This window comes from Acomys russatus, chromosome 30 (assembly GCF_903995435.1).
Source record: "Acomys russatus chromosome 30, mAcoRus1.1, whole genome shotgun sequence".
Taxonomy (NCBI): domain Eukaryota; kingdom Metazoa; phylum Chordata; class Mammalia; order Rodentia; family Muridae; genus Acomys; species Acomys russatus.
Genome location: NC_067166.1, coordinates 10,970,808 through 10,982,903, shown reverse-complemented (window position 1 = coordinate 10,982,903; position 12,096 = coordinate 10,970,808). Strand labels below are relative to the sequence as shown.

At 42.6% G+C, this 12,096-nt stretch overlaps 1 protein-coding gene across 1 annotated transcript in view; it reads right to left on the bottom strand.

Annotated features, from left to right (window-relative positions):
* Nucleotides 1-320: 320 nt before the first annotated feature.
* The window catches only part of Ndufaf2 (NADH:ubiquinone oxidoreductase complex assembly factor 2), a 103,957-nt gene continuing 92,181 nt past the window's right edge, over nucleotides 321-12,096 (bottom strand). Inside the window, exon 4 of the mRNA XM_051172376.1 lies at nucleotides 321-621. Coding sequence (XP_051028333.1) covers nucleotides 373-621 — 249 coding nt within the window. The 3' untranslated portion in view covers nucleotides 321-372. The remainder of the gene's footprint in view (nucleotides 622-12,096) is intronic.

Genomic DNA, 12,096 nt, shown 5'->3' with positions numbered 1-12,096 from the left:
ATAAGAATCCCCTCCCCCACCTCTCTGTTTAGCAGCTGTGAAAGCTCTTGTCCTCGTATTATCCGTGGTGGGCCCTGACAGAGCCTGCAGACCTAACATGTACATGGTACTCACAGTGGTATGACACTTGTAGCATGGCAACCCAAGGAGGGAGATGATGAGTAAATCAAGTGTAGGATTCAAATCTAAATACATTTAGGCTTCCATCCTTACAACGTCACAGAGTACATAGTAACTCAAGCTTTATGGAACACAAGAGTATATATATATATATATATATATTCAGGAAACAAAGTGGTCAACTTTTAACTTCTTTTTTATTTGTTACAATAGCCATATCCATATAAATGAAGTGACTCTGCCATAGTGCATTCATTGGCCTGGCCTTTTGCCATCTTCTGGCATCCAGGATCCTGGCTGAAAAGTTTTACCAGTGCTGGTGGGAGCCACCGAGGGTTCTTCCTTTCCAAAGTACGGAGCAGAGGCATGCCCCTTTACTTGAGTTGCAGCAGGTGAAGGCAAGAGCTCTTCGCTGGCTTCTTTACCGAGTTTATCTTTTTCATAAAAGTCTTTGCTTTTTATTTTAATTTCTTCTCTGTATTTTTCATTCTTTAGTATTTCCTGCACACACACATAATTGGGAAATGATTAAAATTTCAGTTTAAATAATTGAAAGTCTTATGGAAATCAAAATATTAAGATTTTCTACTGCAGAGGAAGATGTGTTGGGGTCCCCTAGAATGCCACTCCTGCCTGCCACCCTTGTGTCATGGGAATTACCACGTGCATGGTAAATTCACCTTCCAGTGGGCTAGTGGAGAACAGGAGCAGAGAGATCAGCGTGTCCCAGACACCAGCTACAGGGAGGCCCTTCACTGCTGGGGAAGCTTCCTTAAAGCCGTGCAGTTTGCAGGAAGTTCTGCAGCTTTGCTCTATCTAGAATCTAAACTAAAAATGACAAGTCTTATATTGTCTTTCATTGACTACAAGACTGTCACACTTAAGGAGCATCATTACGTGTACCACTCAGAAAAGGCAATTAGATCCTTTGAGGTTACAGGGTAAGACGGCAGGAAAGGAGCATGGCAGGAGTCAGAGTGACAAGGAGGAAGGAGACTACAAGGGAGGAAGAGCAGCAACTGGAGAGTCAGAGGGCATGGGAAGTCAGAAAGGCAAGAGACACCAGCATTTCAAGTTTGGCTCCTGGAGGGGGCAAGTGTGAAGAAAATTGGGAGAGTGTAAAGAGCCTCCCCAAATAACAGAAGACCGGAAGTTACAGATTCTTACACACTTTAAATCCAGCACAGGGACTGAGTCTGAAAGTGACCTCCTCCTCCTCTGGGGCAAGCTAACTCAGAAAGAAATCCACCCCACAGGTGCTGTAAGGAGGTGTCACCTGGGAAGGGTCTGCTGTTAGGGACTGTGTTACTTTGGGGTCAGAAGACACAGAATAACTACAGTTCCTGGTTCCTTGAGAGGCCTGTTGCATTGGCTGGGTGAGAAAACAGAGTCATGGAGTTCACCCCGAGCGAGCAAGTGAGTCCCGAAAGAATTTAGACAGCGGGGAGTGGGAACTATGGCAGATTTTAATGGTTTGGTCTCTCGATCTGTAGCAAGAAGGGAGACCACTTAGGCATGGCTCACTACGGAGGCCAGGTTTGCGAGCCGGGCTTGCTTGGTCCTGTGGCTTCCCCTTTCTGGCACAGAACTTCAGTTTATTGGCTTTGTTCTCTGAGGCCTTAGGGGACTTGCACATTCTCTATGGATGGGGCACCGACCAACAATCTTTGGGAGCAAATGAGCATTTAATAGAGGGGCATCCCATGTGTGGCCTTGAGTGAATACAACTTTGTGTCTATACTTTTCAGCACCTGCCTGGGCTCAGCCTACATTTTATAGCCAAAAAGTACAGTAGGTCACAGTATGGATTGGTACTATCATCAGGAACTGCGTAAAGGGACAGAGTGGGTGGGGCACCAGCGCTCAAATTCTACTCTCTGGACAGGAGGAATTTTTAATTTTTATTTTTTTACTCACTTTCCTCTTTTTTGTTACTTTTGTTTATTTTTATTCTTTGGATTTTTATCTCTCTTTTCTCTTCCCAGTTTTCTTCCATTTTATATTGTTGCTGCTTTCATTTATCTCGTTCCTTGATTAATTAAACATTTTAAAATTATTTTTTAAAGAAAAAAATTACCATTATAAAATTCTAGCCTTTTAGTTGATTACTCTTTTCTTCTTTTTAATGGTTCCTGGTGTTGTGGTTTTTTTTCTTTACTGCCTTTCTACGCCTGGTCTGTCTATGGTATGACTATATGGCACCTTCTCCAGTGTGAGAACTGCTGCTGCTGAAGCTCTCAAGAGATGGCTGCTTACTAATGTGACTCTTACCAATAAGTGGAAGGGACATCCAACCCACACATGTGAAAAACTCAACAGAAAAACAGAGGAAATATGAAGGATGCACCTACCTTAGCTGGTAGAATGTTGGCCCAACATAGCATGCACAGGCCCAGCTACCCCATATAAACCAGGGTGGTGGCCTATGACTTCAGTTAAATAGGGTGGAGGCCTACACCGTCAGTCTCCTTGAGGTGGAAGCAGGAGAATTTGGATTTCAAGGTCCTCCCCCTCCCAGCCAGTGCCTGCCCAGCTGAGCTAAATGAGACCCTATCTCTTAAAGACATAAAAGTGCATTCAGAGATCCTGAAGCAGGTGATACACTGCACAAAGGACTCAGATGGTCGTTTCTAAAAGGATGAATACATTCAAACAGGGTAAAATGAAGAGGTTAATGAGCAATGGAAGACCACAGAGGACATGAATGAGGAAACCAACAGAGCAATAGAGCTTCTGAGATAGAACCAAACAAACATTTTGGAAATGAAAAGCGTGAAGGTTGAAAGACTTAGTTGACAGCCTCAACTAACAGATTAGAGTAAAAGTCTGTTAGTTGAAAAAGAATGTCTGAACTTGAAGACAGGATTGATGAGGGTCAGATAATAATACAGATTAATAAAAGAAATTATGACGAGGACACATGAGATCTATGACACAAGGCTAGGAAACCGAGCCAAGGACTGCTCAGTGCTGATGAAGGAGCAGACGTACAGGCCAAGGCGTAGAAAACCTACATAGGTGATTAAGGCCAGGAACCCCAGGTCTTGTGAGGGATTGCAGTATCCACATGTACACAGCCAAACCCACGTGTCCACACCATGTTACAACTAAACCGAATGAACATTGAGCACAGCATTGAGAAGTGCCAACCCTGAGAGAGCAGCAGCTTTCCTAGTAGAAACTGAAGGCCAGTAGGGCATAGAAGGACGTATCCCGAGCCCCGAAGACAACCGAGACTGCTACTGTAAGCAATGCACCCTCCAGAAGCAAAGGGGAAATGGAGATAAGAAAAAAAGAAGTCATGACCACAAAATCAGCATTTCAGCAGATACGTAAAGGAACCGACCCCACAGATAGGCCAAGAAGCAAGATAGTGTGACAGAGAAGCAGACTCCGAAGATTAATTCTGTAAACAACCCTCTAAGATGAGCACATGAGAAGGAAGTGGACATAGATTATTTAGAACAACCAGAGGAAAAAATGGGATGACAGAAAATAGCCAATAACATCTTTCAGTAATGACTAATGACCTGGCATGTAATGGTCTTAGCTCTCAAATTAAAAGACACTGGGTGGCAACTGGATTAAAAAACAAGACAAACAAATGAGGGTGCGATAATCTGTTGCCTGTAGGAAATGTACCTTGTTAATAAAACAAAACAAAAACTGAAAGGATAGAAAATAATATTTTTCAAGCGAATAGAATCTTAAATGAAGGGATAGCTATATTTATATCTGACAAAATATACCTTGCACCAAAATTGGTCAGAAGAGACAAAGGAAGTAAGTATATAAGCCATTGTATCACGAAGATACAATGCCTATTCATATATATGCACCAAACATTGGCCCACAGAAAAGAAAGGGGGTAAAAGCCCCCAATACACTAATAGTAGATTCCAATATTTCATCACTAGATCACCAAGACAAAAATATCAACAGAAATCTCAGAATAAATTATAGACCAAATGTACCTTACTATATTTACAAACTACCCATCTTTTTTTTTACACTTTACACTTTTTTTTTAACACTACACAGGTTTTTTTTGTTTTTGTTTACAAAACCAAACCATGCTTTGGGCCATAAAGAAAGTCATAAAAATGTAAAAGACTAGCTGGGTGGTGGTGGTTACACACCTTTAGTCCTAGTACTCAGGAGGCAGAGGCAGGAGGATCTTTCTTTGTGAGTTTGGGGACAGCCTGGTCTACAGAGTCCAGGTCAGCCAGGGATACACAGAGAAACCCTCTCTCAAAAATCAAAAGCAAAGGAACAAAGACAAAAATAAAACACCCAAAATAAAAAACAAAGCCAAAAACCAAAACCAAAACCAAACAAACAAACAAAAACCTCACAAAAGACTGAAATTTCTGTATCTTACGGGATCAGAACAGAATGAAACTGGAATCAACCGCAAAAGGAGCTGCAGCAAGTAGTCAGCATACAGAGCTAAAGTCAAACGCTTCTGAGTGTCTCTGGAGATGGCTCAGTGGTTAAAGATGTTTGCCACCACGTCTGACGACAAGAGTTTGACCCTGGCCCATATGGTACAAGGAGAGAACCAATTCCTCCTCTAAATTGTTCTCTGACCTCAACACATGAGCACACACCCACATTCACCACTCTTGCAATAAGTAAATGGATAGGTAAATAAATGTAATTTTAAAAACCTTACTTTTGAACAAAGGGCAAGTTGCTGAAGAAATCAGGAGGAAGTTAAAAAAAAAAATCCTGTCAAATAATATGCTAACACACTACAGCACACTCTGTAGCTTACAGATGATAGTAGTTCTAAGACAGAAGTTTATACCATTGAAAGCTAACATTAAGAAACAACACGCCTTTAATCCCAGCACTCGAGAGGCAGAGGCAGGAGGATTGATGTGAGTTCGAGGCCAGCCTGGTCTACAAAGTAAGTCCAGGACAGCCAGGGCTACACAGAGAAACCCTGTCTAGAAAAACTAAAAGGAAGGAAGGAAGGAAGGAAGGAAGGAAGGAAGGAAGGAAGGAAGGAAGGAAGGAAGGCCCAGCTTCTGTCTACACTCCTGTTTCAGCTCCTGTGCTAGGTAAGCCTAGTATGCATGCATGCTACAGGGCTACATCTCCACCTACCCTCTTCCTTTCTGAAACAGTGAAAGGTGTTGATACAATGTAATCTTCAAATTTCAAGCTAAGGTGATGCACAATTTGTATCACAATAGTCCTTTTACAAAAAACAAAACAAAACAAAAAAAAAGTACAAGAAACAATGGTCAGTGCTCCCCTGTGACACTTAAAAGGTGAGGGATCAAATGAAGCAATTCTCATCTCATCCTGTACTTCCACCTGGATACGCATTATGGACTGCCACATGGGGTGCTAGAACCCCACCAAGCAAAGGATGGTGCCTCAAGTGATAAAGGTGGTTGCTTAGGGAGATTAAGGAAGATGGAGTACCCTGGGCATACTATCACATATAAGCTGAGTGTGTGTAATGTAAGACTCCGCAAAGCCAGCCAGGAAGACTTCTGGGCAGGGCTGCAGTGAGATGGACCACTGCTGGAGCCAGGAAGATCTGCTCAGGATATCCTTCTATGCCCTACTGGCCTTCAGTTTCTACTAGGAAAGATGGACCACTGCTGGAGCTAGATTAGGAGACATTCACGCTCTACCAGCCAAGGAGCCTTATGAGCACCTGGGGCAATCAGCATAAAGCCCGTAGGAGCACCGTGCACACCTCAGATTAGAAGCAAACTAGTCTAAGAGCAAAGTTTGCTCTAGAACTGTGTTGTTCAACATTAGTAGCCAGATGTGATCTGAATTTAACTTATTTAGATCAGATAAGATTTAGAAACCACAAAGTATTTAATAGCCAAATGTATATAGTGGCTACCACAGTGGAAAAGACAGATATAAAATCCTGCATGGTTATGGAACCTCTTGTTGGACTAAACTGTTCTAGCACACACATAAAAATGGTTAGCTGTGAAGACCACAAGGAGAAACGAAAGAAAATAAAGAGAACCAGGTGAAAAACGAGAGGTGAAAAGTATCTACATTGAAAACTTTAATGCTGTTGAGCAGCTAATCAGACAAAGTCTAAGAATCTGAAAGCAAATAGTGGAGAATTTACAAACTGAAATGAGAGATTTAAAAAGCTTAAAAAAATTCAAGCCTCAGTGAGGTGTAGAACAGTAAGAAGTTGCTCGCTATACAAGTAACTGGAACACAGGGGGTTAAAAAGAGGACTCGATGATTAAAAATATGCAAAGGGTACAAATACAACCGTACATCTCCAAGAAGCTCAGCAGACCGCAATCAGGGTGATCACACACAGAGGCACACCAAAATCAAACTGCTAAACACTGACGAGAAAGAGACATTCTTTGAGGAAACGGGCACACTGGCGTGAGATAAGAAATGTCCCTGAGTTCTCTCAGAAGCAGCGGGTACACAAGACAAGACAATGGGTTTGAAGTGTTTGAATGAGATCACTTTGGACACTAATTCCCTGTCCTGTGAAACTGTTCTCCAATAAAGGAATAGAAGACACATTTTCAGACAAACAGAAGCCGAACTGATCACAAGCAAACCTGAATATAAGAAACATTAGAGGTCCCGGGCGTGGTGGCGCATGCCTTTAATCCCAGCACTTGGTAGGCAGAGGCAGGCAGGTCTCTGTGAGTTTGAGGCCAGTCTGGTCTACAAAGCGAATCCAGGACAGCCAAGGCTACACAGAGAAACCCTGTCTCAAAAAATAAACAACCCCCCCAGAGAAAAACAAACAAATAAACAACCCCCCCCAAACAAAACAAAACAAAAAACCCAAAACAACAACAGCAAATGAAACATTAGAGGAAATACTTCAGTGAATGGAGAATCCTACAGAAAGAAATCTGAACCCGTGCAGTAGGGTGAACCCCACAGGGAAGGGTCAGAATGGAGGACTTCACGGCAAAGAAACTCAGGGGCTCGGGACACTTGGGCAGGTGCTGGCTACTCTAGAACTCTGTCCATTCCTTTCAAGTTCTCAGAAGACATGAAGGCCATCGTCAGAGCAAAGCCCAGTGGGACTGTGATCCTACCACAGCCGAGTCCGCAAGGCCTGCAGGCCTCGTTCAGGACAGCGCAGCCTGGATGGAGGGACTGCTCAGGCCATATGCAGCCCTCAGCCTCACAGCTCTGTGCGTTAGCTGCAGTTCCCTCCACTGTGTCTCAAGACCCAGCCAGAAGCAACTTTAAGGTCGCAGAATGAGGGAATACTATCTGTCATCGTGGGGAAGCTGTGGCTGCAGGATCATGGAGGTGAGGGTGTACAGCTGGGATGACTCAGTTTCCCCCATCTTGGCAGAGCATTCAGGAAGCTGGGCTAGACTATAAAAAACACCGAGGTACATTCCTAGCAACTTACAGCACCTCTACCCCTCCATTCCTGTTCTTCCAAAACTGGGGGGATCAGCATCCAGGCCTGGGGGGACATTTTACATTCACAATTATCTTACCCCTACCCTACTTGCACCTAGGGCGAGGCACGCCTGCTCATCATACCTGCCACGCTCCACTGCACGTTCTGTGTGCCTGGACATGGAATTTTGAGCAGTATATCAACAATGGTCCTTTGATTCAGTATGAAGCCAAGTCTCATGGAATTAACAATCACAAAGTCACGTGTGAGGTCAACCCATTCTGGGAGAGTAACATGGAGTCCCCTAGAGCGAACAGTTGAAGAGTAGAAAATTACTCCCTATCAAGCTTAAGGAAGAAACTATACTGAGAATGACGACAGAGTGAACTCAGTCAAAAGTCTGTATGCCAAATGTATTTATGAGTGACCAGTATCCTGTGACAACTCACATTTGAACATGCAAGAGAAGCTGTTCAACTGTAGCCAATATGCCTAGGTTTGTTGTTGTTGTTTTTTTTTTTTTTGACAGATCCATCAGTATTATCTATTGTTTGAACTTAGAGATTATTCTATGTCAAAACTGAAATATTAAATGTCATTGTGGAGGATACAAAAGCAAAAGGAAACAGCTTGAATGCCTCCAAAATGTTCACCACAGAAGACAAAGACCTATTTTCCTGGCATGACTCATTAGTGTGAACTCTCGCTCCCCAAAGGCGTTCAAGTCCTCTGTAATGCCATTACTTGCTAAGAGTCCTTTGGGTAGCTGTATTCAATGTTGCAAGTTGATACATGTATCATAATACCAAAAAGCTTTTAAAGTTTTCTTAAGGCTTAAATATGCACACTACTAATTTGATGACATATAGCTCAGTCACAGACATTAGGCATGATATAACAAGGATAGTTATCTCCCTTCTATCAGTCAGTCTTTCTTTGTGAAATTCTATTTCACATTTTCTACAATGGGGGGAAGTCAGCTCCATCATATAGTTATAGCTGTAGGAAATCTTAAGTAAAAGAAACAGGAACTTGGACTATAAAACAAGTGGCAGAACAGATACAAGATCCCCACAATCATGTGCCAGGAGAGAGAAAGGAAACCAAGGCAGTGTAAGGCTGAGCCTCGGAACAGAACGCTAAGATCTGAGAGAAGAGAGAGCTGCCACATGCTCTCCGATGAAGCTGCCATGACTGGATGAAAGCTTAGATGACTTGATGGGTCCTGGGGACAAGGACAAGCTAAGAAATGTCTGTTCATGTCCTATAGAATATCCAGAGACTTCTGTCTCCGAGGCCACTGCTAGAACAAAGGTGTGCAAACAAACAAAGTCCGAGTCTACGCTATAAGGGGAACTGAATATTTAAGTGCAGGTCTAAGCACATACAGGAGCACTTAGGAGTACTGCTAGCGGTACACCTAGTAACAGGGAAAGGAAAATAATTCAAGATATATTTCACTAAATTTTTAAAATTCTGTGTGTGTGATATATGCATAATAAAAATAAACAATTGTCTCCACTATGTCAAGATCCCTCCCCGACCCTAGTTTTTATTTTTAAAATGTTCAAACTAAGCAGCCAAGTTTTTCTGTAAAACTTTATGTATGTGCATGTGTGACGCTGAAGATACAATACTCATGTTAAATTTAAATGGTTCCGTGATAACGGCTTCAAAATTAATTTGTCGGCTTTCGAGGGAAGGGAGCCTGGGACTGAATCATGTCCATGTCCAGCCCATCAGGACGTGATGTACGTGCTAGACATACACTCTGCCACTGAGTACACCCGCAGCCATGTCATCTTCACACGGACAGGCACAGTGGTAGGACAGACTAGTGACCAGTCTTCTATCAGGCTCTTATCATGCTTGCTTTGAAATTGCTGCAAATCTAATTGAGAGAGAGAGGAGAGAGAGAGGAGAGAGAGAGGAGAGAGAGGAGAGAGAGGAGAGAGAGGAGAGAGAGAGAGAGAGAGAGAGAGAGAGAGAGAGAGAGAGAGAGAGAGAGAGAGAGACAAAGAGAGAGAGAGAAGCTGGTACAGGTTAAAGACTCTGGGAGATCTCACGTCACAGCCTGATTCTTCAGTTCAAGCTTGGCATCCCTGAGGTGTATGCAGCTACCAGTACTTGACAATTCTACAGACACCAAGTATAAGTATGTTCAAATGTAAGTTCAATAAAATGCCCCCCAAAATACAGTTTAAATAAATTTAACAGCATTTTATTGTTAGAAAGTTTCTTATGACTTAGGAGTCAGATTCAGGGACATGTTTTGGGGTTGTTCTCATGTTTTTCTACAGGAGCAAAACTGACTCATTTTATGAAGTTCAAATTATACTACAATCAGAAGTGAAAATGGGAATTTATAAAATGTTACTACTTAAAATGATAATATATTTCCTTAACAGTTACTGGCACTACACATAGGAGAACATGTATGATAAAAATATAAGGACAATTTGGGTTTCAGAGAAAGAATTCTAAAATGTTTATATTACTACTAAGTGCTAAGTACTCTCTAAGACTTATCTCTTATCAGAAACAGACCATGGAGAGGATAAACCCAATTTTACCAGTTCCACTAGTTTCTTTCTATAAGTTAAACTATACATGTGAAGGAATAATTTTCTATTTAAATCGTATTAAACATTTTAGCATGAATGTAATACCTTTGAGTTAAATTTTTAAAAATTACAAATACAAAAGGATTTAATCAATAGATTAAAACTGAAATTTGGCCAGAAGTATGTTTCTGAATCCCATATTACAGACAGTCACAAAGATGGGAGCAAATTACACTACTAGTATACCACAGAGACCCATACCTCAGCATTTCTACAGTGGGGACTTTCTAAGCTGACTATGCACACTGGCGCTGAGTGTAGAGATTGGGACTGAACTCATGGCCTCTGCCACTTCGACCGTGCTACACCCCACCCCTGGAGAGTCTTTTTGACATCACTTTTGTAACATGCTGAGAACAATTCAATCCTAGCAAATACTGTATTGAAGTCTAAGCTTGAAGATGCAGCTCGGTTGTTTCGTTGAGCTACTTTCCCCTGCCCTACACGCTGAGCTGTCAGGGTGAAACAGTAACCAGTCTAGAAAAGAAAGAAGGGGGTTACATATCTCCCCTCACCCCCCACGAGAGTGTTCTGTGCTCAGACCCAAGGAAAGGCCTGATAGATTAATCGAAGATCAATTAGTCTCGCCCAGATGGTAGGATGAAGCAAATAAATAAATAAATAAATAAATATGCTCTAGCACTCAGGTTAGAAGGCGAACACCGGGCGGCAAAGACGTCTATTAGAACCAAATACCAGTCACAGGGCCTACGCTGCAGCAGATGCCGCTCTGCCGTGCGTTCGTGCCAATCACTTCTGTACCTCTGCCAAATCAATGTCACAGTTAATTTATTCACTTTCAAATCCATTGCAAACATTCTCTGATCAATTACAGCAGGGAAAATGTACACCGGGTTTTGTTGTTTTGACATGCTTTCTTGAACTCTTCTTCTGCACTCCCTCCACCCCCAAGTGTCTCTAATTACAAGAAGCTAATCTCACTGGCTCATGTTATTTGAGGGGACAATTGTAAGGTTTGTTTATATTCTTTGCTGGTTAGGAATTTCTGGCACTGTGTTTTCTGTCTTTGAACTTGAGCCAGATTAATAATTAAATCTTGAAATGCCACTAAAATGAACTAATCACAGAGCTTGAGCCACTAATAGTTTTGTGGTGGTATTTCCTTTAATGAAAGAAATGAGCTTCCCCATGTATACATACAAAAAAACCACTCAGAGCATATAAAGACACCGTTATTTAATAGAAAAAGAAACTTAGTAGTTGAACACTAGTGGAAAATAAAGTTACTTAGCTTTAATTCTATTTAATTGAACTACTCTGGTAGATGACAAAGAAAACCTTGCTCTCTAATGTGAAAGGGCGGGGTGGGCACTATAATCCTTGGATGAAAAGGCAATGTTGGGACACCGTGGCTTTCTTCTGAGAGGCAGTGACATGGCAGAGAAGCAAAGGCCAGGGAGAAATGCTCTGTGGAAAGTGTAAAGCATTCCAACAAAGGGTTTTACTGTAGACCTTTCCCCATCCATGCTGATGATTGCCAAATGTAACAGTCTGAAAATTAGTTATCACTCTTGGAGTAGGCTCTGTCACAAGCAGACGCACACCAGCGGGCAGGATCTGATGAAGAACTGGTGGAGGTAAGAGGGGGAAGGTAGGAAGAGTCAGAAGAAGAGGAGGGGCTGGGGGAGTAAGTGGGAGCTGCGAGGAAGGCAGGTAGCGGTACTCAGATGGGCTGACTTAGCTGTCCTGACAACACTGTGCACGTTGACAAAGCTATTCCTGCCCCCCTCCCCTCCCACGTCTACCCAGCTAAATCTTCACAGCTCTTCAAACTGCATCTCTCTCGTCAACAGCATTTCTTGCTTGGACTGCAGGCGCCACCTAACAGGTCTCCTGCTCGGGCCACATGGCCAGCAGAAGGTGACTTTTCATGCCAGTTCTCTCTAACCCAATGCGAGTGTTCCTCTCCAATCACGTTCCTCCCTGTTACCCTCCAGCCCCACTGGC